The sequence below is a fragment of the Kogia breviceps genome, chromosome 5 (genome assembly GCF_026419965.1).
Source record: "Kogia breviceps isolate mKogBre1 chromosome 5, mKogBre1 haplotype 1, whole genome shotgun sequence".
Taxonomy (NCBI): domain Eukaryota; kingdom Metazoa; phylum Chordata; class Mammalia; order Artiodactyla; family Physeteridae; genus Kogia; species Kogia breviceps.
Genome location: NC_081314.1, coordinates 54,368,104 through 54,395,176, shown reverse-complemented (window position 1 = coordinate 54,395,176; position 27,073 = coordinate 54,368,104). Strand labels below are relative to the sequence as shown.

At 44.7% G+C, this 27,073-nt stretch overlaps 1 protein-coding gene across 1 annotated transcript in view; it reads left to right on the top strand.

Annotated features, from left to right (window-relative positions):
- SLC7A14 (solute carrier family 7 member 14) overlaps positions 1-27,073 on the top strand; it is a 122,209-nt gene that overhangs the window by 47,228 nt on the left and 47,908 nt on the right. Inside the window, exon 2 of the mRNA XM_059064834.2 lies at positions 4,231-4,686. Coding sequence (XP_058920817.1) covers positions 4,383-4,686 — 304 coding nt within the window. The 5' untranslated portion in view covers positions 4,231-4,382. The remainder of the gene's footprint in view (positions 1-4,230; positions 4,687-27,073) is intronic.

The window sequence follows — 27,073 nt, the reverse complement described above, 5'->3', positions numbered from 1 at the left end:
TGTCAATAGTCACTTAGAAGCATGTTTTCTTTTGTACATTTTGTTCTCTCCAGTAAATTTCCAACCAAGAAAGGAAATGCCCCAAGCCCCTGTTTGCATCAATAAAGCAAGCACTCAGAGGAATTACATGGAGGGAATGGAGCCAGGAAGGAATTCTACCACCTTCAACCTTTATTCTAGTTGATTCTCTATGTTTTCACCATGATTTCTAATTATCTACCAAATTGAAGCCGTCACATCCCTAACCAGCCTGGTTCTTTTCTCAGTGTCTCTGTGACAGTCTCTGATGAAGGGCTGATCACGACAAATATCCCAAAGGAGATCTCCAGATCCACAGTCACCGCCTGCAGAAGACTGCTGCTGAAAGGCCCAGTTGCCTGCCCAGGAAGAGAAACAGGAAGTACCTGTCGGCCTTGGGACCCCACGTGGAAGATGGCAATGGGTCAGTCAGGGTTCTCCAAAGAGAACCAATAGGATTTATACAGACACATATGAGGGGATTTCTTACGTGAGGAATTGGCTCACATGTTACGGAGGCTAAGAAGTCCCACGATCAGCTGTCTGCAACCTGGAGAACCAGGAAAGCTGGTGGTATCATTCAGTCTGAGTCGGAAGGCATGAAAATCGGGAGGGGCAGGTGGTGTGAGTCCCGGTTTGAGTCTGAAAGCTCAAGAACCTGGAGCACCAGCGTCCGAGGAGAGGAGAAGATGGGTATCTCAGCTCAAGCAGAATCAGTGAATTCACTCTTGCTCTGCCTTTTTGTTCTATTCAGGCCCTCAACGGATCAGATGGTGCCCACCCATGCTGATGAGGGGGTCTTCTCTAGTCAATCCACCGATTCAGATGCTAATCTCTTCCTGAGACCCTCTCACAGACACACCCGGAAATAATGTTTTACCAGCTATTTGGCATCACTTAGCCCAGTCAGGTTGACAAGTAAAATTAACCATCACAGGCAGTATCTGGTTTTCTACACCAGCACTTTAGTCATTACTCACAGGGCAGTGGACCCTAACCCTGCTGTGCTAGAATCACGTGGGGAGCTCTAAGGATCTAAGGAATCCCTATATCTATGCCACACCTCAGACCAATTAAATTGGGATTTCTGGGGCTGAGGCCAGGCGTCATTGCTCCTGAAAGATCCCCAGGTAATTCCCCTGTGCAGCCAAGTTGGAGAACCATGTCTGCCCTCAGCAGCAGGTCCACACCTCACTCCCCTCTGTACTGATACATCTGTCCTGACACTGACTCATCATTGGGCATGAGTCTTCAGTTAACTGCGCAGCAGCTACAATAAGCTTTTAAAAATGTAAATCGTATCATGTTGCCCACCTGAATAAAACCCTCCCATGGCTTCTCATGGCACTTAGAGTAAACACAAACCCCTTGTCTTGGCTTGAGAGACCCTCAGCAGTCTGACCCTGTGCCCCTCAGGCAGGAAAGCCAGGAATAACAGCTTGGCAAGTGGAGCCAAGGCCCAGCTCTGCCCTTATGGGCTCCATGACTTTGGAGAAGTTACTGGACCTCCCCAGCCTTCTCTGCCTCACCTGTAAATGCAGATTTAACTAGTTGACACGTGCAAAGCTCTCACGTGGTACCTGAATCCTCCTTGTCACACTGTCCCAGTGTCACTCAGTTTCCAGAGCAGGCCACCCCATCTCGCCTCTGGCCCAGCTCTGCAAGACACTCTCCCCGACACGTGGCATGACTAGCTGCTTCCTGTCACTCAGGAGCCAATGCTGTGACCACAGAGACCCTCTCACCCCTTCATCACCCTGTTTGACTTCCTTTATAGTCTGTATTCATTTGCTAGGGCTGCTATAACAAAGTATCACAAACTGCAAGGCTTAAATAACAGAAATTCATTGTCTCACAGTTCTGGAGGCTGGAAGTCTGAGATCAAGGTGTCAGCAGGGTTGGTTCCTTCTGAGGGCTGTGTGGAAGGATCTGTTCCAGGGCTCTTTCCTAGCTTCTGGTGGTTTGCTGGCAATCCTTGGTGTTCCCTAGTTTGCAGATGCATCACCCTGATCTCTGCCTTCATCTTCACAGCTCGTTCTCCCTGTAAGTGTGGCTCTGTGTCCAAATTTCCTCTTTTTATAAGGACACCAGTTGTATTGGGTTAGGGCCCCATCCTACTGCAATGTGACTTCATCTTAATTAATTATTCAGTACATCTGCAATGACTCTATTTCCAAATAAGGTCACATTCTGAGGTATTGAGGATTAGAGCTTCAACATACAAATTTGGGGGGGACACTAAAACATATCTACAAAGCTTTTAGAAGTGGACAAGTGTTACATTAAGTGCTAAGTATTATTAATTAATAATATGGGTAGATTACACAGGCTGGAACTTGCTGTAAATGTAAATGTCCTAGGCTTATCAGCACAGTACTTGGAATCAATGTTCCAGATGTACTTTAAAAATTCTTTATAGAGTTTTATGAAGCTTCTGCTTCCAAAGAAAGTAACTTCATATAATCTTGGCATTTTCTAACTTGACAAAACTTTAGAAATCATCTAATACAATAATTCTCAAGTCTCTCAGACCCAGCTCCTCTTTTTTGTAATACATGTTTTGATACACCCCTCTTTAATATCCTAAAGTAAAATTCATGGGTAACCTGCCTGTATATCACATAGTTCAGTATTTAAACACTCAGGCAAGTACAGCTGTCATCATGAGATGCTTGCACTATATGAAAACGTACTGTAAACGTGCCAGTTTCAAATGGCAGGCTGTTACAGGTGTGCTGAATGGGTGACGCAGCACCATGGGTTGCAATGAAAGGGTGTCTTGGTTTTCTAAAACAGTGATGAACTCCACTTAAGTTCAAAACTAAAGGATTTACAATCTTCCTTCAATTTATTCTATAATTGCCTTCCTGGAAAAGTCAACGTACTTGTCTATTAAAACCATCCAAAATAATCTCATGTGCTTATATGTAAAACAGAGTTAGGTTTTAGGTTCAGATAATCATAACCAGAATTTTCACCTACAAGAATGTCCGGGGCTTCCCTGGTGGCACAGTGGTTAAGAATCCGCCTGCCAATGCAGGAGACACGGGTTCGATCCCTGGTCCAGGAAGATCCCACATGCCACGAAGCAACTAAGCCCGTGCGCCACAACTACTGAAGCCTGCGTGCCTAGAGCCCGTGCTCCGCACAAGAGAAGCCATTGCAATGGGAAGTCCACACACCGCAACGAAGAGTAGCCCCCACTCACCACAACCAGAGAAAAGCCTGCGCGCAGCAACGAAGACCCAACGCCGCCAAAAATAAAATAAATTAATTTTTTAAAAAAATGTCTGATATCTGAAAATGGTATGACGCCATCCCACACATTTAACATCTCTGGGGCCCACCAACCAAATGCCATGAACACTCCCCCTACCCCAACCTCTGAGAGCTAAAAATGTCTCAAAACATTTTTATTTCATTTGAGAACAAAGTTCAAAGACAATCCCATGGGGTGGCACTGCCCCTCTTGAGAGTCATAGATCTAATTTTATATCCTTATATAAAAAATGAGGGGCTTCCCTGGTGGCGCAGTGGTTGAGAGTCCGCCTGCCGATGCAGGGGACACGGGTTCGTGCCCTGGTCCGGGAAGATCCCACATGCCACGGAGCGGCTGGGCCCGTGAGCCATGGCAGCTGAGCCTGCGCGTCCGGAGCCTGTGCTCCACAACGGGAGAGGCCACAACAGTGAGAGGCCCGCGTACTGCAAAAAAAAAAAAAAAAAGAGGATTTGTGTCCCCAGAGATTATGGCCAACAATCACAGACCAAGTCTTGGCACAGCCAGGTAAGAAGCACTTAGAGTTTGACAGAAGAGCATTTTCCACAGGCCAGGTATTGTCTTAAGCTCTTTTTAGACAAACACTAATTTAATTCTCACATCGACACAAGGCAGGAGGCTTGATTATCACCACTATGCAGTAGAAACTGAAGCACAGAGACATGAAGTAACATTCCTAAGGTCCCAGAACCGTAAGTAGCAGAACCCTGACTCAGACCACCCCCTTCATAACAACTATGCCACACAGTGCAAACTACGGACTGTCATTTAGGACTGGAGGCAAGACAAACGAGGAAATGCAACCCTCCTGCATTATAAATACACAGGTTAGATCAGTTCTACCAGTTCAGTACACTGACCTCCATCCATGCCTTCAAGCCATGGTTTGTTTCCCACTTGGTCTCATCTTCCTTTTTCTTGTGTTTTTCCCGCAGACATTCATTCCCAGGAGAAGGCTGCCCTGGGGCCCTCTTGACCTTTCCTAAAAGGGAGATCCCTGGTCACTGGATGAGTTCCAGAAGCATCCACTAAGGCTTCTGCAGCCCTCTGCCATCCGTTGACCTTCATCACACCCGTCTCGCTCAGGATGAGTGGCTTCCTCGCCTCCCTGGACCCCCGGCGAGTGCAGTGGGGGGCTGCCTGGTACGCCATGCACTCCAGGATCCTGCGCACCAAACCGGTGGAGTCCATGCTGGAGGGAACTGGGGCCACCACAGCACATGGCACCAAGCTAGCCCAGGTGCTCACCACCGTGGACCTCATCTCGCTCGGAGTTGGCAGCTGCGTGGGCACTGGAATGTACGTGGTGTCTGGCCTGGTGGCCAAGGAAATGGCAGGGCCCGGAGTCATCGTGTCCTTCATCATTGCAGCCGTTGCATCCATATTGTCAGGTAAGCATCTCGTGCAGGCGCAGGCCTGTGGAGATCGTGCCTGCAGGCCTGTTACTGTTCGTCCCACTTTCCTAGAGTATTTAGCGGTGAGATGAGCAAAGTGGTCATCATGCTTCCTTTTTGCCTTGACTACCAGGGAGTTCAGCGCTAGGTTTTGGCTCATTGTAGTGCTTCCTTTTTCTTTTTCTTTTTTTTTTTTTTTTGTGGTACGCAGGCCTCTCACTGTTGTGGCCTCTCCCGTTGCGGAGCACAGACTCCAGATGCGCAGGCTCAGCGGCCATGGCTCACGGGCCCAGCCACTCCGCAGTATGTGGGATCTTCCCGGACCGGGGCACGAACCCGTGTCCCCTGCATCGGCAGGCGGACTCCCAACAACTGCGCCACCAGGGAAGCCCTTCTTTGGTTTTTTGATCCAAATAAATATTCTCGTGCCTAGCCATTGCCCAACTTCTCATTCCCTGTCATGTCCTTATGGCTCTATTTTTATTCTGTCTCCCTTTCATGAGAAGATAGGTCAGTCCTTTTGTGGGCGGGGGGGGGTGGATATAGCCAGGATATAAATAATAAATAATGGATAGGCAGAGTAGCAAAATGACAAGTCAGTAAATCTGATATGATTGGGATTTGATGAGCCTCAAACTGGCACTGTGATCTCCAAGTAGGAGGAAACCAAGTTAGGAAATAAAGCCATCGTGAGAATTACAAAGCACCATCTGCCACAGCACTTCAACAGACTGATAATCTGCAGAGGTAGCCCAGCTAGCACCTTCTCTCTCCTTGAGAAAGAATCATAAAACTCGTTTGTTTGTTTTTTTAATGAAGTACCAGGACTTACATGTTGATAGTTTGTGAAATAGCTCTATTTCCTTTTCCTCTTCCCTCCTCTTCTCTTGAGTTGGAATCCACAGTATCTTCCCAGATGCTGGGGATGGGTCAATGGCCACCTTGAAAACGAAAGCAAAGGAAAACTTCCTGCTTCTTGATGGTTATCCTGCAACAGCATGAGGCTTTGCTGGGTTTGGGATTGGCAGATCACGTGGGTCAACTCATGCCTTGGCAGTGAATGTTGTGGCCTCTTCAAATGTTTCTGGAGAAGTAACGATGCCAACTTAACATTGGGAGTTCTGTGTACTAAGGCACACCATAACAAGAAGAGTTCTATATTAGTATCGTACATCCAGACTAAACAGCCTTCGTCCATGTGGGATGCACAGACTAGGGATACGCAACCAGAAAGTGCACTGGTTTATATCTGAAATCGTTTTAATGTGATGAGGAAAATACTGCCAAAACCGATTTTATTTATCTCCTGTCATGGCTTATATCCTTGTTAGTCTTATCACTATCTTTTCCTGAAGTCATTCTCTAATATGCATGAATATCCTAATAATTGAGATTCCTGCAGAATAGAGGATTTTTTCGTTATAGATGAAAATAAATTATTCACATGAAGAAATTCGGCGGATGCTTGAAATTCTATTAATATTAACCTGATTGCAATCATTTTCAAACTTGTTTGGCAAGGAAATTATTTGGGGGAAGGTGCCAGATTCTTATGCACCATAAATTTATAAATCTAAAAATGTTAGCACATAGAACAGAAGAGCAGGGGAAGACAAAAGGCAGGCATGTAACCAGGGAGCCCTACAGAGGGCACAGGGCAGACGGTTCAGAGTCCTGCCTGGTCAATGCAGACTGCACAGTCTCCTCTAGATCCCATCCTATTAAGGCCCAGTCCCCCAAACCATGACAATTCCCACAAATGAATCACCCACATCTTATCCTTCAAGGTGCTTCATTACATTTAGAAATTAGAACAAGGCCCAGCCACATTCTGGGAGCCTGTCCCCCTGACATCGTGCTCATGGGCGCTGTGTAACCTAGACTGGGGCTATGGAGGGAGTATTTACACCACAGAAATTTGCAAATGCTACGAAGCAGAGTTTGTTTGTTTGTTTGCTGTTTGTTTTCACAGAGTGAGTTGTTAAACATTTACCAGCACATCACTGAACCAGCTCCACCAAAGGCCCTGGTACTGGCCAGTAATTGGTGCCTTCACCACGGCACCAGGCACCAAAAGAAAGCCTTGCTTCTGTCCCAGTAGGGATGCCCCTCTCTGCACATGGCCTCATCCGTACATAACACTTCTCTACACCTTGTAACTGACATCTTCCAGCTGAGGCCAGCCAGAATCCTCCTAGAGCCCCCAGCCAGGGACAGGAGCAAAATAACTGTGCCAAAGTTAGCATTTTTATATCAGGTTTCTTCAACCAGGCCTCTCACTCTATGCTCCTTTGTCATTAAACCAAGGAAAGTCCCCTTCCACCCTCTTCTTTCCACTCCCACGCCATCATCTCCGTATAGCTTTTCTCTGGACCCAACTTCCTACTGCTTCTCCATATCTGCATCTATCTCCAGCAATAACTGCTGCTTGGTTGCAAGAGTAGAATAAAGAAAAAGTTGGGATTGACTAGATTTAGCTTTTCCCAGGCAGAGAGGGGCAGGGGGAAGCAATGGGGCTAGGAATACTAGAAAAGGAAGAGGAAATACTGCTGGACCACACAACTTAGGTTGCATGAGAAGGGAAGTGAGAACATGAAGATAGTGGTAATTTATGAGAAGTGGTAGGATTGATGAAGACTGGTGTTCTCAATGAGGTCAGGAAATCACTGAAGTAAAAACACCGAGAAAGTGAACTAGAAGACAGAAGTGAAGTTGCAGAGTAGGATGCTTGAAATTAAGATTTCAGAGTGGTAAAGTAATCAGTAATGATAAGTTTAGACTTGGAACCTGGCTCAGTCACTGACCTGCTGTGAGACCCTGAGCAAGTTCCATAACTTCTCTGAGCCTCAGTTTCTCCACCCTGAAAATGGTGACAATAATACCTACTTCATAGAGCTGCTGTAAAGACTAAATGAGGTATCTGTAAAATGCCCATACAACACCTGGCCCGTAGCACCTATTAAGTGGTTATTATTATTTTGTGCCAAACCCTGTATTAGAAGCTTGCCATACATCATCACATTTAAAACTCATAATAGCTCTTCAAAGTAGGTTTTATTCTCTCCAGCTTTACATATGAGGAAACTGAAGTTTAAATAACAGAAACTAGATTTGAATTTATTATGCCAGCAATATCTCTCAACCCTGACTATGAATTTAAATTACTTGGGGAATTTGCTTCTGAATAATGGATTGGGGGAGGGAGGCTCAGCTTTACTGAGTTATAAGTACATACAGTAAAGTTGACCCTTTTAAATATACAATTCTATGAGTTTTGACCAATACATACAATTGTGTAACCTCCACTACAATCAAGATACAGAAGAGTTCCATCACCCCCCAGGATAATTCCTTCATGTTACCTCTTTGTGATTTTCCCCTCCTGCCACCCCCAGCCCCTGGCAACCAGAGACGTTTTCTGTCTCTATACTTTCACCTTTTCCAGAATGTTATATAAATGGACTCATTCAGTATGTAACCTTTTGAGTTTAGTTTCTTTCAGTTAGTATGATGCATCTAAGATTCATTCGTGTTGTGTGTTATCAGTGAGACGTTACACTTTATTTCTGAGTAGTATCCCACTATATGGATATTCCACAGTTTGTTTTTTTCTTCTTTTTAGTTTATTTTATTTTTTATTTTTATTTTTTGGCTCTGTTGGGTCTTCGTTGCTGCGCACAGGCTTTTGCTAGTTGCAGTGAGCAACGGCTACCCTTTGTTGCAGTGCGTGGGCTTCTCATTGCAGTGGCTTCTCTTGTTGCAGAGCAGGGGCTCTAGGCATGCGGGTTTCAGTAGTTGTGGCACATGGGCTCAGTAGTTGTGGCTGGAGGGCTCTAGAACGCAGGCTCAGTAGTTGCGGTGCACAGGCTTAGTTGCTCCGCAGCATGTGGGATCTTCCCAGACCAGGGATCGAACCCATGTCCCCTGCACTGGCAGGTGGATTCTTAACCACTGGCCACCAGGGAAGCCCTCCACAGTTTATTCATTTACTAGTTGAAGCACAACTGGGTCGATCCAGTCTGGGACCATTATGAACTAAGCCATTATAAATATCTGTGTACAGGTTTTCGTGTGAACACAAGTTGTCATTTCTCTTGAGTAAATACTTAGGAGTGAAATTGCTGGGTTTTGTGGCAAGTATATGTTTAACTTTATAATAAACTGCCAGACATTTTCCCAAAGTGGCTATCTTATTTTTGATTCTCACCAGCTATACATGAGAGTTCCAGTTGCTCTGTTCTTTGCCAGCACTAAGAATTGTCAGGTGTGTTTTTTTGTGGTTGTTCTATTTGTCTGTTTGCCATTTTAGAAGGTGTATAGTGATATTTCAATACTGTTGCAATTTGCATTTCTCTAATTACGAATATTTTGAGCATCTTTTTATGTATTTATTTGACATGCAAATATATTATTTGGTAAAGTGGTCAAATATTTTTCTCATTATTTAATTGGAGTCTTCATTTTCTTATTAACTTTTAAGACTTCTTTATATATTTTGGATACAAGTTCTTTATTAGATATGTGGTTTTGCAAATATTTTCTCTCAGTTTGTGACTAATTTTAAAATTTTCTTTTAATTTCTGTTTATTTCTTTTTAAAAATACCGATGCTCAGGCTCTACACCCTAGAGATTCTAATTCAGTTGAACTGGGGTAGAGCCCAGGAACTGGCATTTTTTAAAAATTCCCCATGGAATTCTAATGTGCAGCCAGGGTTAAGAACTACTCCACTATAGGAACCAGGACCTACCTCTGGAACAGCCATGACCTACAAGAAGAGGAAACGTATGTTAAGATAGGAACTATTTGGCCAGCAGATTCTTAAGAGACTTTTGCCCTTGTGGCATCATCTCCCATGAGATGCAAACCAGCTTATAACATGAAACAAATCTAAGAGAGAGAGCCACTCTCTCTATAATTTGACAAGACCCAAAGTTACAAAAACTTCCCAGGGACTTCCCTGGTGGTACAATGGTTAAGAATCCGCCTACCAACGCAGGGAACACGGGTTCAATCCTTGGTCAGGGAAGATCCCACATTCCGCGAAGCAACTAAGCCCCATGCACCACAAAAACTGAGCTCTGTGCTCTAGAGCCCACGTGCCACAACTACTGAAGCCCACGTGCCACAACTACTGAAGCCCACGTGCCTAGAGCCCGTGCTCCACAACAAGAGGAGCCACCGCAATGAGAAGCCCTCGCACCGCAACTAAGAGTAGCCCCCACTCGCCACAACTAGAGAAAAGCCTACGTGCAGCAACAAAGACCCAACGCAGCCAGAAATAAATAAAATTTAAAAAAGAAAAAAAACTTCCCAGGCTCCTCCTACCGTTCCTGCCCCAACACCATAACTGCCCACAGCCCTATCACAGGTGGAGGGAAATTTATCAGAGGAAGCAGCTTGTGCTGTAACCTTTACCCTTGTCCAAAAGGTCTTATCTACTCCTGAATAGCTCAGCAAGCCCACAACCAGACCCCGTGCCCATGCCAAACCTTAAAACCCTTTTGTATATACCAGACTGTATAAACCAGATAGGGGAAATAGTTTTTCTTCCTGGTTCCCACTGACAGCTTTGTTGCAAGATGAGGGATGGAAGGAGGGTAGTTTATAGAGGTTCTCTAGTTCACTGGCTTGGGATGAAACACAAAGCAAAGCCTCCGTGTCAGTGACACCAGGCCATTAAAACTAATCTGCCCCAAGAGGCTCCTATGAATGGAACGTGAGTGGAGAAATAAAACTTGTTTATTTCCAGTTCTTTTAATATTAATAAAATTGAACCTCAAACAGAGTGTAGGTCTGAATGACTCCTAAGCTCTTGCACTGTCTACAACTACCCTTTCAGCCCATTTCTCAGGTGGTTTTGGTAAGGATTAAATGACAGTAAGCATGCATAGTATCAGTTCCCTGCCCGGTACACAACACCAGTAATTTTTATCATCTGCTCATGAGAAATAGTAGCAAAAAAATCTGATAAGATATGGTTTGGGAAAGCTGTATTGGGTACCTACCATATGTCAGTCCTGGAGCAATACCCAAAATAAATAAGAAATTGTCTCTACCCTAAAGGATCCATCATCTCCATTAATGGAGATGAATGCTAAACCTGATAAGTAATTATGGCAATAATAGTAATGATAATAATAATGATAGCAGCAGCTACCATTTATTGAGCACTTACTGTGTACCTAAAGAGTTCTAATTGCTTTACACATTATTTTACTCAATCTTCACAACAACCCCATGTGTAAGTGGTGTTATTTTCCTCATATTACAGATGAGAAAAAGGAGGCTTCTGAAACCTTTGGTAATTGGTTTAAGGCCCTCGTTTAAGAGGTGACAGAGCAAGGAATAGAGTGAAAGCAGTCTGACTCCAGAGCCCTCTCATGAATCACTCTGCTATTCTGCTACTGTATTAGCAGACTAGGATTAGGTTCAATTGATACAGCAGAAAACTAAAAATGAAAGATAATTTCACTTCTCTCTTGTATAAAAGAAGTCTGGAGGGAGGCTGCTACTGTGGCTCTGCAGTCATGGGTAATCAGGCCCCTTGAGCTCTCTGCTGTACCATCTGGATACTTGGCTTCCATCCTCAAGGTGACTGCAAGATCCACGATGGCTGCTGAAGCTCCAGTCAATGTGTCTGAGTTTTGGAAGGCAGGAAAGGAACAGGAAGTTGAGGCAGGTCATTTCCCACATTTCTGTCCCTTTTTAAAGAAGCTTTCTCATAAATCCTTTCCTATAACTTCCATTTATATTGCTTAAAACCTGAGCACTTAAGATACAGCAAGTGAGATTGAGAAATGTAGTCTTCTGACCGGGTACATTGCCAACCCAAATATTATAGGGATTCTATTGGTGGGAAAGAAAAGGAAAACTAGCTGTCACTGCCACATCTATACTCGATGCATAGCCCCTAAGCCCTCCAGTTTGCTGAGGTCAAGTTGTTCTGAAACATTTAAGTAAAATTTGTTCTGATTCCCAGTAATGTACCATCAGAAAATCTAGAGTCTCCCTCAATAAACCTAGATGGTTGTGAAGCTTACTTCCTCCTAGTTCCTCCAGCTCTTAAACCTCTGCTTCCATAGAGTCTCTGTCTCCACTCCATGTTTCATTGGCTTCTTCCCTTTTCTTCACTTCGTCATCCAACTAGATGATACCCCAGTCCCTCCTGTCCTCCAAGTAACAGCAAGGTAAAGCTGTATGTGCAGTGAACTTTATGGAAAGTTTGGGCCAGAGATAGGAGATATAATGCAGTCCACCCCAGCAGACAGCAAGCTTACAATGGAATACAGGCTACTCCAATTCTCCCTGACTTTAGAGAATGTCCACAAACCCTCTGTTCTTCTTGACTTCAGCCTCCAGCCCCATTGATGGGCAGCCTTCCTCCTTTAAACTGACCTTCCACTCCCTCACCTGCTCACTGTCAAGCCCTAAAACTCCTGCTCGTATCTTATCCAGAGCAGTCTACGTATCTTTCTAGCACCCTCCAAGTTCACCCTGGCCATTCTCCAAAGACTATTATCCCCTAACCAAAATGGTCCACCAGGATCATTCATTTAAACAAAGTGAGTTCTAGAAGGAGGGATTTGGGGGCCAGGGCAGGAAGGTGAGAGATCATTCTGCAGTCACTGAGAAGTTCAGTGGCATGACCAGATCTCTATTTTAGTGACACAGTGGGGAGAGAACAGAGGTGGGAATCTGGCTGTGTGCATATTGTACAGAACCGGCAAGAGACTACAGGGCTCTAGGCTCTGAAGTGGAGGCTGACAGGAAGTCTTGGATGGAGAAGAGGATTTGGGCATGGCTGGATGAGGGAGGGTGAGGGAGAAGGATAAATGCTCTTTCTAGCTGAGAAAAGGCACATAATAAATGAGAATGTTTTTGAGATAATGTCATTTGAGTAATGGATTTACAACACCACCCTGGTGAAAGAAAGAGAAGGCAGAAACAGAACACTCTAGTAAAGAGCCCCACCACAGAACACCACGAGGTACAGTAAACTAATCTTTGTGTTCAGAACACTGCATACGGTGCTGTCGTGTAGCGCCTCCTCTCCACCCCCACCAAGCCAGTGCAGGGAGCGGTGATTTTAGTTCTGCCCTCAGATGAGAAGCCAGGGGGTCAGAGGTTAAAGTAACTTCCTGAGAAGCAGGCAGATATTTACTGGCAGAGCCAGAACTCAAATCTAAGATTGCAGGACTCCAAAACGCACGGTCCTCCATTTCAGCAAGCTGCCTCTGATACCCTTAAAGCAAAACACTCTTTCTCATTAGATGGGGATTAATAAATTGCAATGGATGAAACGGTCTAAAAGGACCATCACACCGAGTAGTATGTTTCTTGGCACTCTAAGTCTATGGTTCAGCACTAGGGTTGATCATTTGTATTTCCTGCCATCCTCACTTGCTCTTTAGCATCTTCTCAACCATCATTAGGTGAAGCCTGGTAACTGAATCCTTGGAGAGGTGGTAAGGGGAACAGAGCTCTTTCCCACAGACGAGGCTCCCAACCGCCTCCCTGGGCTTGTTCTGCAGACCTCCGCAAAGTTTAAGCGGAGTCTCCTCGTTCCAGTGTTCATCTCAGGTTGGATTTTCATGCCGAGGAAGATCACTAAATATTTAGGGTCTGTTTAGATAGTCTGGTGAGTTTGTTTTGTTTTTCAGAACAGACCATTTTCCCCTCCCCAAATTGAAGCCAGACCTGAGAGGTGACCACCAGAAGGGTTGGCCCTTCTGCAACCTGTTTTCAATGACCTAAGATCACTCATTCATTCCACAAACTTGCATTTATTTGTTCCCCCAAACATATCTGAAAACTGCTCTTAACCACACTAGGGGGTGGGAGAGGCAGAAATGCAAAGTGGGTGAGAGGGTAGAGAGGAAATGCAAAGATGAACAAATTCAGGGCAGTCTTCAAGCTTCTTGAAGACTAGCTTTCCAAAATACTGTCCAAATACACAGCTGTAGGTTGAAATCTTAATAATGATAGCAGCTGTCCCTGATGTTTGTAAAGTCTCTAAGACATAAGTTAGTAAACACCCAATAAATGTTAGCCATTACTATTATTATTACTATTGTTTTTATTATCATTAGGCAAATTCTGTGCCCTGGGCACCATGCATATACTACCTCATTTAATCCTCTCAGCCTCCCTGGTAGGTGATAGTAGCTTTCTTGTAGTATGCCCAATCATAATAGCTAAGCCACTGAGCACCGATAACATGCCTGGCACTAGCTGAACACCCGTTGCACAATCCTCTCAACAAATCCTACAAAATAAATACCACTGTCAGATTCATTTTGCAGATGACAAAACTGAGGCTTGGGGGGGATGGGTGACTTGTCCGGGGCAACAAAGCAGTCAGCGGCAAAAGGCAAGTCTAAATTCGATTCTGCCTGCTCCGGAGACTGTTACCACCATGTTGCTCCATGCAGACACACCCCCTCAAAAAATTTTAAAACTCACCAGAGAGAATCGAATGAATCAAGGAAACCCTCATTCTTGTTAGGGTTTCAAAAGAGCCTGTAGCTCATTCTATTCCATTGATTAGGAGAGCACTTTTCTAGCTCAAAACTTCTGCAACCCAGGTCATGAAAATGACTTCTAAGCTCAGCAGCTTTCCGTCACCTGTCAGCAGTGAGAAGGGTGTTGTGAAGCGCATGTAGCTCTTCTCTGTGGGGCTAGATTGACAGCCCTGTAGGAAGGATGTCAGTTACCAGTTCAGAAAAGGTGAGCACCGTTTAATAGAAATATGCAAGTTTCTCAAATTGCTGATTGTGAAAATGAGTTTCCTCCAGCAAACCCAGGAGAAACTAGGCTTCTTTTACATCGTCTCCAGCACTTGCTGGGGTGGACAGTGCATACCGGGAGCCCCCAGCACGGCTGTGAGAGGGACTGGCCGCCGGCCCTGGGCTCAGCATGGCAGGGTGCTGCAGAAGACAGGAAAGAACTCCGAGACAAAGGGCTTGGCATCGATCGATGCAAAGAAGCAAGACAGGCATGCGTGAAATCATCATGAGAGCTGCGAGAGACAAAGGGCCTGGGTCAGAAGTCAGGACACCTGGGATCTAGTTCCAGCTCTGTCCCTCAGCAGCTCAGGACCCTGGAGCAAGTCATTCACGTCTCTCGACCTCAATTTCCTCCTATGCACAATGAAGAGTTCAGATTAGATTGCCTGTATGAGGGTGAAAAAGAGAACTTAGGGAGCAGAAAGATTTGTAAAGAAAGGTCCAATGCCTCAACTCCCCACACATACATCCCAACACCACACAGCAGAGGAGCACCAGGTAGCATCAGAGCAATTAGTCCCAGAGCTGATCTACCTCACTTCAAGCCCTGCTCGGCCATTTATTACTTGTGCAACTTGAAAAATGTACTTAACCTAGAGCTTCCCAAGCAGGTTGCCAAAAATCATAGGTGTGCCAAGGTACTGCTCCCTCAGCCTCAGGGCAGCAGGAGGTGGCAGAGGCCCGAGGCTACTCACCGCTACCTGTGAACAGCCTGGTCCCTTTACACGTGACCTCCTTCCCACATCTGTACAAACGTCATTTTCTAGGTGTATTCTGTCAAGTGGAAAATATTGGGAAGTCCCGAGAACCTTACTAGATCTTGGACTCATTCTCTGTAATTGGAATAATGATGGTCTCAGCATCATTACTATCTTGTGAGATTAAGATTGAGTATGTAAAGTGCTCAGCAGAGCTGGTGCACACAGTAAATGTTTAGTAATGTTTGCTCTTATTTTTATCACTACTACCACTACTGCTGGCCAGATCTCCAACCTAACAAGGCTAGGTTCGTTCTTAGTGCAAATGAGCAGGCCTTGGTTCAGATTCTGAAGCCCCTCAGCGCACACCTAGTAAAAGACTCAGACCCGCCTCCTACTCACCCTTTCTCCAGATAACCCTTGGGCAAAAAAGCATACTTTTGTTCCTGAAGGTATTTGCCCGAGAGCAATTCTCATCTCTACAGGGACAGTCCCCTTCATACAAGCTGTGCTGCAAAACATACAGAAAAGCTGTGCCTCAGAAAACAAGTAAATAAGTACATAAGAGAATTACAAATGGTGGTAAGCGCTCCATGGAAATTAAACAGGGTACCAGTGCAAAGTACTCTCTCTCTCCGAACAAGTGATATTTAAGCAGCCTCCAGTCTGTGCATAAAACAGGGGCTAGAGGTGAGTCAGGCACAACAAGCAAGGATAACCACCTGAGACAGGAGTGCTCATGGAAACTCATAGAGGAGTTACGCCTAGCCCCAGCTCCTGCCCTTGGGGCTCTGGGGAAAGGCAGACCATGTGCAGAGTCTAACTGGCTGGCCGCAGCAGCTCAGGAGCTCTGCATGTGCCAGCCAACAGCTCTGAACACCCTGCCCCACTCGGTGCCCCTTCTCACACTGCCAGGTCACAGAGGCTGGTGCTAAGGACCCATGGCCAGCCGAGTGAATGAGGGAGGCCACTGCCCCTACCCCGGCAAATTCCACCAGCCCTGGAAAAGGGGGTGAGATCACCAAAGCAAAGGGGGTACGAAGAGAAAAGAACAAAGGGCAGACCTTTGTTAAATGGCTACAATCAGATGGAGATGGAGAAATCAAAAGCAATAATGGAGAAAGAAAAATGTAGGCAGAGGAGGAGGAGTGAAACTGAAGGAAGAATATACTCTTACACAGGGAACTGAAGAAGGAGTAAGCATTGGCATCCCAAGCTGCAGGGAGGCTGATAAACGGCCTTTCCAGTTGACCGCCTGTGGATTGGAGCTGCCAATTTCCGGGGTACAGCATAGACAAACACCGTAATACAAAGGGTAGAGCTGGCATGGAGAAGACAGAACAGCAAGCAGAAAAGTGAAACTTTGATTTAACAACCCAAGAAATGCATTCCTCCTAGACACAGTCTGTGCCTGTGCTTTATTGAGTGTCCACGGGTATGTGGTATGTGTGTGAAAAGCAATGATTTGCTAGCATGCATCACAAACATTTCATACTCTACTTCACCACTGGGCATTTACATAGACCTGGTCCTCAAAGTCCCTTGCAAAGTAGTTGAAAACATATAAATATATGTATACATTTACATAAATATGTATGCATACACATGCACACATAAATATATCTTTATATCCTATCAACTCTTCAGGAATTTCCTATTCTGTAATAAATTCAATAACAGTCCTTGGTTATTTATCTTGAGACTTTATTTACAAATACCCCAGTTTCTAATTTCTGAGGCTTTTTAAAGAAAATAAACAATGCAATGAATTTCTCTTATGTATAAAAGATAGATACAAATGCCTGCTCCTTTGCAAACACTTCGAAGCATGTTTTAATTATGAGAGCACTCGACACAATAAATCAGGTCAAGAGCACTCAGTGTTTTCCTTGGAGGGCATGCCTCTGTCAGGAAGCCACCAACATATCCAAGGGATTCACTGTTCCATTCACTGGAGTTGTCTTGTAGAAAAGTCAGCTAAAATCCCACCATTGCTATTGCATTTGGTAGGGGCTGTCCAGTTGGAAGCAATCCATTAGGACCATCTAGGTGAGAATCTAGGAAAAACAGTTACCCCAGATCCTGGTCAGCTGTGCCCCAGTACTGTTTACCATGCACTCCATCCTTCCATCCTCATGGACCAGTAGGCAGCAACACGCACTCCTTAAAATACAAACTTCATACTTATGCCCTACAGAAGGCCAAATTCTTCTAGAGTTTGTGGGCTGGAGAGTAGAAAGGGCGAAGGAGAGGGAGGGAGGTGAAAGTGGTACGTGTTTGTATCCCAGGAGGGAGGAGAACTATAATAGAAAGAAGTAGGAGCTGTAACCAAATCCCCACACGCAGAAGATTCTCTCTGACAACTTCCTGAATCCTGAGTCTCTAGTCCTCCCTCTCTGCATGTTGGCCCATTTTGGAAAAAAAGTCAAGATGGCACCCCTTTTAGGAGGGGCTTCTCATGTCTCTGGGAAGGTCCTCCACTGCGAGAAGATCCAGGCTCACGAGAGATTCTCTGGGTCTCACCCTCCTGGGCATCTGCCAAGAACGCAGCCTGTCCCAGTGGAACCTGGTCCCACGTGATTGTCAAGTGGGCTGAGGAGGCCACACGAGGGCTCAGGTGTGTTCTCTTAGCACTCTCTTTTAGTCCTGCCCACTAAATTCTCAGGGCAACGGGGTGATGGCCTGGCCCCCTCACAGAAGCTTCTTAGGACTGTCATCTCTGTCAGCGCGACTTCCCTCTGCTTCAGAAACGGGGGCACTGCCTACTCCTGGAGAGATGAGCTGGAAAATCTTTGACTGGCTGTCACTTCCGTGCCTGCCCTCCTTGCCTTTCTGCACAAAGCCTTTCTGGCTTAGTCATCAGAGCCATCTGGACGAGGAGCAGTAGGTCTCATAAAGAAAGGTTGAACAAGAAAATGGGAACTTTCTCTTCGCCCTCACAATTTCTAACAGGATTTGTGGGAAAGAACAGATGTTTCTAGATTAAAGATTAAGAACCTAGAAAGAAATTTTTCCAGGTTTTGATTTAGAAGTGAATCAAGCACACATAGGGCTTGGTCTAGATTCTAGATGACTTCTCTGCCAATGCTGAGTCTCTAAAACCATCAGGCAACAATACTTGTTTCTAATCTCTTTTATCCCATCTATGAGGCAAAGGCTCCTGCACAGACACTCCAGAAGCTACTGCTAAGTAAAGCTCTCTGATATCCTTTTCCTCAACTGTAATAACAGCCATAGCTCCCACTGGAGGAGTGCCTGCCCTTGACAACCTGCACAGTAGGCATTGCCATCGCCAGTTTCCAGATGGAGAAACTAAGGGTCAGCGAATTGGGTGACCCGCTCAAAGCCACAGTTAGTAATAATTCTGGTTGCCATTTATCGAGCACTTACTGTGTACGATGCACTGGGCAAAGTGATCTGTGGCCATTATCTCATTTAATTGTTATAAGCACTCTCTGGGTCTCTCTCCAGAGGCTGTGTGTCTTCTACGACACCTCACGGCTTCTCCTAAAGCAAAGAGGGGCTGCTGATGGAGGCCCCAACATTCCCTCGCAGCTTACCTGAGCATCAGATGAGGAACCACGTACAATGGGCCTACCATAGGTAGATGCCCCCACACACGTGTCTTTCCCTTTTGTAACATCTTTTCCCTGCAAGGCTCTCTTTGATGTTAACCCAAGGTCACCTACATAAAAATGTTATGAGCAGAAAAAGGGCAGTTCTAGCCCACCCGCCACCTCAGCAATGAAGAGGGACCAAGCTGGGCCAGAAGATGGACGCAGGAACAGCTAACCCTGTGAATTTTTCAGTTGAAAGCAACCATATGATCTTTATTATTATTATTATTATTACCATCTTCATTATCATTGCTAAAGCAATAAAATTAATGTACACTAATGACCAGACAATATACTACCGGGATTCATCATGTTATGAAAACTGTACCTTCCAATAACCTCTAAAATATTTTCAAAGGGGAGATCTAGACAAGAGAGTAAACAGATAGTCTGGTCTTACTTCATAAGTAAATTAATAAACTTCCTTGACCTATTTTGGGGGTCACTTCTCTGACTATGAGGACAGCTTCCTTCCTTCCTGTTTATATCTTGATATATTGGTGCAGCAGGTTGGGGAACTTTCCAGTTCTCTGCTTCCTGCCCAATTGCCCAACTTTAACTGGAGGCCTGTCAGGTTCAGTAAGTAATAGTGTCACACACCCCCTAAACACAGGCTCTTACCGTCCACCTGGGACCTGCTTTGGCAGAAAAATTATGGTGTTCCCAGACAAACGGCTTTTCTTCCAGATGCATTTGTAAAAATTGCCTGGGCTTCACTGACAGGTGATGGAGTGACCAAGGTTACTCAGGTAGAAGAGACAGTTGAAGTGGGAGGGAGAGACAGCCTAATGGATTAGTCCCTGAAAAAGAAACCCACAATTTTCTTGGCTGATCAAGAGCATTGGGAAGAGGACATTGGTGCAGGGTCGCAGGGGGCTGAATAGATGTTTCTCAGAATCCAGCAACGTGCTTCTCAAGGGGGACAGTGATGATGGGGATCCTTCATTACCACCATCTGGAATTCAGTGCTGCAGAGAACACAAATGTTTCCAAGAGAATTCACACTCTATTTCTCTCTAGGGTCCTGTGATTCCTCCTTATACCCCACTCCCAACCTACTAGCAGTACTAGCAACCATATCAGTATATACAACATGTATAGCCCTGCTGTGAGTTTATTAATGGAACAGAGATATTTTAAGAAGACTAAGAAAATGAGAAGGAAACGGGTAACAACGATCTCAGCAAAATGCTGTCTTTGGTGAGGACTTCCTTAAAGACATGTTTGGGTCTAAGTGGTGAGTTGCACTGGTGTCATCCAACAGCTGATTCCTTCCTAAGTCTAGGAGACAGAGGATTATTGGCACTCAGGAGGAACTGACTTCATGGACAAGGAATCGCTGACAGACACAACATGTTCAAAACAACCAATCAGGCCTGTTATCTGTGACCTGTGGCCAGTCACCCCAGGCAGGCTCCTCTGAGCAACACACAGGCTGGGACTGATCTCAGAGGCCTGAATGAAACTGCAGAGTTGGCTAATTGTTTTCTTGGACGCTCCTCTCCACTCCTTCTCATACCTCTTGATGCCCTTTTCTCTATGGATAGTCCTTCTGGCTGCCTGAACACCTCACTTCAGAACTCAGGGTTGCAGTTCTTTAAAGCAGCCCATGAACTTTCCCCCACTCCCTACAACTAATATCTCCTTTCTTGTTTTCTTGTAAATTGTTGCTTTCCTGGTCTGTCCTCGCCACTAGACTATAAGACCCACAGAAAAGGAACTGTATTCTTCCTATTCACCTTTAAGTCCCTAAAATCTAACATAGATGCATCAAGATGGCACCTTATAAATGTTTCAGATAAATGAATGAATGAATTGGAAAGCTCCTAGAACTGGGTATCAGAAGACTTCCATTCTAGCCCCTGCTCTGTCATTACCTGAATATGCAGCTTCAGGTCTGGGGCTCAGTTGCATCCTCTATCAAGTAAGAAAACCACCCAGGTGAGCGGCTGATACCCCTCCCCACCCCGCGCTCAGTACAGCCTGTGGGTCCTCAGAGGATAGTGAGAAGCTCTGAGGAGGCGTGGGATGCGGGAGATCCCAGGCAGACCAGCCTCAGGTCTCCTACTCTCTCCTCAGAGAGACCACCCTGCTTTCAATTATTTATGTATTAAGCTCTTAAATAAGACTTTGTGGGCAGAGTGGGTTTTACAACCAAGAGAAAGCTTTACGACTATAGTAGATGAACCATACGTCCTTTTCTGCTAGATTCCCCCAACCTTCTAACCAGGTCCCGCTCCCTCAACACTAGATCCCAGTCCACCTCCGCAGACTCATCATCTTCAATCCCCAAAGCAGCCTATACGTCATTCCAGCTGTGCCCTTTCATCTGCCTGAGACCCCCCTTTCCCATTTTGCTCTGCCTGGAAAAGCCCAGCTCACCCTTCAAGATGCAACTCAAAAGCCTCCCCACTTCGTTTCCCCACTCCCCCAGCAACCAGAGAACCATGCTCCCTCAGAGCCACACTCACCCCAAGGGGCTCCCAGAGCACCTCATAAATACCCTACAGCGTTCCGTACCAGCCGCATGGAATCTTCTGGTTATTAAGCTCTTTCCCGATTAGAATATAGACGCTTCAACGTCAGGAGACCTGCCTTACTTTCCGTTTAAGTCTCTGATACTCACCACAGTGCCTTATTTAGTAGGCACTAAAGGAAGGAAATTAGGAAGTCCGAAGTTATTCAGGAAATTAGTAAATTCTCTGATAAGTAGGTTAGGGAATTAGTCAATATGTTAAACTACATGGTAATGGGAAAACCTCTCTTTATCTGAGTAGAGTAATTGGTGTTCAGGTGTAAATAACCACTAGATTTAATCTTCCCAGGCCCAAGTACACTTTTAAAAAGTACTTATTTGTCTGATGGCTTTCTTTGGTGGAAGGAAGAGGGAAATGTATTTCTCGAGTGGAGAAACCCTTCTCTACCTTTCACCTACCGCCAGCAGGACCCTCTTAGGGTGGAGAATCTTTGCTTCGTGGTCCTGAGAAGGTACTAGAGAACCAGGGTGGGCAGGCTGTGAATGACAGGATGACATTAGATGGGGAGGAACATGTAGTGATCATCTTAACTCTTGGGCAGCGCTGTCTTAGGTACAAGTTAGAAAGTTCAATATTGTTCGTAGGCTCTCTGGGAGTATCTAACCGAAGCCTGGCCTATTATACCTATATATGATAGGACCATAGACTCTCGGAGTTAAAAAGAAATTCAGACTGAAAGGAACCAAACTTTTCTGAACCTCAAATCACGCGACATTTGGGGTACTCACAAAGGGATTGATCGAGACTGTTTCAAACATGGAATCTTCTGGTATCTTGTCCCAACCCACTTTTCAATGTGTAAATCCTAAGTTTGACTGCTCTTCAGGCTGGGAATTACTCATTAACCAAAAGTAGTTCTAGGTATGGAAATAAAACGGAACACTAGGGATATTACAAAATGAGAACAGGGGTATGTTTACAATATACTTAAAAGGTAGATAACCGAAAAGGATATCAGAGTTGCAGGCTATGTGGAACCATTCCTATTCTCTCTAGTCCTGCAGTAATGAATCCTCCATACTGCTCGAGGACTTGCCATCTCTGAACTACCCTAATGGGAGAACTTCCGTCATGTTCTCTGCAGCACGCTGTCGCTCGTTGATGGCCATCTGCACCCCGACATTGTACTCTCTATTGATTTTCTCCAGCTACACGGTTATACTTTTGGAATCAATATGCCTCTCCCTCTCCAACCACTTGTTGAATAGCCAAGGAATGCAAAGTCACTTTGATAATAGCATAAGGCAAATATGATTGGGAAGGTAACTCTGGGGCAAGAAATTTTTGAAATGCCTTACTAAATTGAGTAGAGATTGTTTATAAACTTCTCTCACATTTAGAATAGTGATTCTCCATCCTAGTAAACAACTAAATCAACTTTAGATAATAAATACACTGCAATTCTTTTTCTACTATTCTGCAAAGCAAACTAGAGATAATGTTACCTTCCTAAACACTAACTTTTTTTAAAAAAAAATCACCATGCCCTCTGTATAGAAGATAAATGAAAGAAAAGTAATTTCTGATAAAAATAATATATCAGCATGTGAATGCTGGGGCATAAGTATATTACGGGACATAAAAGAGTCACCAGTTGCCTGACGTCATTTGTAGAACCACTATGAATGCAACTGCTACAAATGTACCTTCATATAGGTGTGCTGTTTGGTGCATGAGTCTTGAGCTGCTGCTGATGTGGTTTTCCCAAATGATGAGAAACTCCTGGTAAATTCTGAGACAAAACAAATCACAACTGTCCCTCAATTTACCCAGTTGTAACATCCCAGGAAAATACAATGTATATAAAACCATGCCCAAAAAATGCTTTGTGTTAATATGTAAAATGAAGATAGATTCAAGCTCAGAAATCATAAACAGGTTTTGTCTTACATGAATGTCCACTGGGACCTTCTGAATCACGTAAGACACAGGACAATGCCTCATTCGGTGGGACAGTCCCACACATTGCAGAATGTCTACCAGCCCAGGCTCCCACCCATTTAATGATATGAGTGCCCACAATAATCATGTGAACCACAGACACCCTCACAGATTTCCAAAATTTCCCCTAGGAGGCAGTACTACCTTTCCCGAGACTACTGGCTTGCAGTATTTCCTACAGGGTTTTCCCCCATTGACCCAAATGATTAAGAGTTGCTTCTAGCTGTAAAACCAAAGAACAGTAGCATGAGAAGGTAGCCTGAAGCTCATCTAGTTGGCCCCCTCGTTTTACCCATTTGAGGTAAGTAACTCGCCTTTGGACACTCGGTTACCACATAATCTAGGATGAAAAACAAGGCTTCCCTTTCTGTGGTTTTTATTTCTCATTGAAATTAGAAAGATACCCTTGAATGTGTCTCTCTTACACATGAGACAGTTGAAACAAATGTTGAATGACTGACAACATTTTCCAGTTTTTTTCCAGGATACTTGGGGTTGAAATCACTCACTCCTCACCACTGAGCTTCAGTGCCAAGCTGGAAACTTTCCAGTGTCCACTAAAAGCTTGGATTCCTGCATACAAATAAACCAGAAGGTTTCAAAAGTAAAATCCCTCACAATGTGTTCAAAATGAGAATGTGTCCCAATGAATGATTTATGGTAGCAGAAATTGTCTTACATGGTTAGTGGCTAATTGATTGTCCCACTGTTCTCCCCAAACTCTAGTTATCAGGATCCAATCAGGTTTGGGGAAATGAGTGACTAAGATTATATATGTTCCTGCACCGTGCACAGCATAGGGACTCTTCCTCCACTCCAGGAGATCAAGGGGAGGGTCCCTTCACAAGACCTAAAGAAGACTTGGCTCTTTGCTAATTACCCTTGGTCAGTGGGTTCTGATGGTGAACTTGGTGTTTTTTAATTTAATTTGTCAGATCAGATATTAAGGAGAGAACGTTTGACTACCCAAACTTCACAATACTGGCTCTCCAAATTAAATTTGCAATCAAACTGATGCCCATTTCAAAAGCATTCCTTGCACAAATTCTACTTATAAGCCTTGTACATTATCAGGTGGTAAAGAAGGATGGAGAGAAGAAGCCCACAGAACATAAGAATTACTGGGTATATAGAGATTGGTTCAAGATGGCGGAGTAGAAGACCATGCTCTCACTCCCTCTATCGAGAACACCGTAATCACAACTAACTACTGAACAATCATCAACAGGAAGACACTGGAACTCACCAGAGAAGATACCCCACATGCAAAGACAAAGGAGAAGCCGCAATGAGACAGTAGAGGGGCGCTATCACAATAAAATCAAATCCCATAACCGCCGGGTGGGTGGCTCACAGACTGGAGAACACTTATACCACAGAAGTCCACCCACTGGAGTGAAGGTTCTGAGCCACACGTCAGGCTTCCCAACCTGGGGGCCTGGCAACGGGAGGAGGAATTCCTAGAGAATCAGACTTTGAAGGCTAGCGGGATGTGACTGCGGGACTTCGGCAGGACTGGGGGAAACAGAGACTCCACTCTTGGAGGGCACACAAAGTAGTGTGCATATCGGGACCCAGAGGAAGGAGCAGTGACCCCATAGGAGACTGAACCAGACCGACCTGCTAGTGTTGGAGGGTCTCCTGCAGAGGCAGGGGGCAGCTGTGGCTCACCAAGGGACAAGGACACTGGCAGCAGAAGTTCTGGGAAGTACTCCTTGGCATGAGGCTTCCCACAGTCTGCCATTAGCCCCACCAAAGAGCCCAGGTAGGCTCCAGTGTTGGGTCGCCTCAGGCCAAACAACCAACAGGGAGAGAACCCAGCCCCATCCATCAGCAGACAAGCAGATTAACGTTTTACTGAGCTTTGCCTACCAGAGCAACAGCCAGCTCTACCCACCACAAGTCCCTCCCATCAGGAAACTTGCACAAGCCTCTTAGATAGCCTCATCCACCAGAGGGCAGACAGCAGAAGCAAGAAGAACTACAATCCTGCGGCCTGTGGAACAAAAATCACATTCACAGAAAGATAGACAAGATGAAAAGGCAGAGGGCTACGTACCAGATGAAGGCACAAGATAAAACCCCAGAAAAAGAACTAAATGAAATGGAGATAGGCAATCTTCCAGAAAAAGAATTCAGAATAATGATACTGAAGATGATCCAGGACCTCGGAAAAAGAATGGAGGCAAAGATTGAGAAGATGCAAGAAATCTTTAACAAAGATCTAGAAGAATTAAAGAACAAACAAACAGAGATGAACAATACAATAACTGAAATGAAAAATACACTAGAAGGAATCAATAGCAGAATAACTCAGGCAGAAGAACGGATAAGTGACCTGGAAGACAGAATGGTGGAATTCACTGCCACGGAACAGAATAAAGAAAAAAGAATGAAAAGAAATGAAGACAGCCTAAGAGACCTCTGGGACAACATTAAACACAACAACATTCCCATTATAGGGGTCCCAGAAGGAGAAGAGAGAGAGAAAGGACCCGAGAAAATATCTGAAAACATTATAGTTGAAAACTTCCCTAACATGGGAAAGGAAATAGCCACCCAAGTCCAGGAAGCACAGAGAGTTCCATACAGGATAAACCCAAAGAGAAAGATACTGATTACATAGTAATCAAATTGGCAAAAATTAAAGACAAAGAAAAATTATTGAAAGCAGCAAGGGAAAAACAACAAATAACATACAAGGTAACTCCGATAAGGTTAACAGCTGATTTCTCAGCAGAAGCTCTACAAGACAGAAGCAAGTGGCATGATATGCTTAAAGAAATGAAAGGGAAGAACCTACAACCAAGATTACTCTATCCAGCAAGGATCTCATTCAGATTCAATGGAGAAATCAAAAGCTTTACAGACAAGCAAAAGCTAAGAGAATTCAGCACCACCAAACCAGCTCTACATCTGAAAGCGGGGGTGGGGGGTGGGGATGGGGGTTGGATGAATTGGGAGATTGGGACTGACATGTATACACTGATGTGTATACAATGGATGACTAATAAGAAAAAAAAATAAATAAATAAACATTTTTTAAAAAGAATTATTGGGTAAAGATGTGGATCCTGCACTACAGAGAATGAGTTAGTTACCTCCTAAGCCCTTCCTTATACTGCACTTAAAAAGAAACCTACTCTATGTGCAAACTCAACTCCCTTCAGGAGAAAAGAACACATAAGTTACACAAGTCCACCAGGCATCCAGGAAAATATCACCAGGTCTCACACTCAGCACTTACACACTCTATACTTTCCTTATAGAGTTCCTCAGGCCTTCCTTCTGACATCACTTCCTCTTAATTTTAGACTCACCCTAACAATTTAAACATCAGGTGCTGGAAGCAGCAATTTAGAATAGGAGGAGGTCAGACTGCTCCATGTAAGCCTTGCGACAGCAACGAGAAGAAACAACTGAGAGTCTGACCTCCAGGAAGTGGATGAAAACTATTTTATAAAGTGGAGGGAAGGCGGATGACACAGAAACTCAAAATAAATAGCAGGCTAGGCCATTCAAGGTAGGGACAAACAGCTTTGCTAGCCTGAGAGCATCTCCATAGTACAGGACAACACAGTAACTAATGTAAAAGAAAATTATGTTCAATATATTTTGTAGCAAAATTCCATATAACAGTAGAATCTTAGATTGTCAGAGAAGAAAGACACTTAAGACAGCATCCCAGCCTAATTCCTTTACTTTACAAGGAAGGAAACAACGTATAGGGGTACACAGGTTCAAGGTAGAGTCGAGACAAGAGGGCAGCCCAGCTGGTCCAGTACTCCTTCCACACGGACGCCC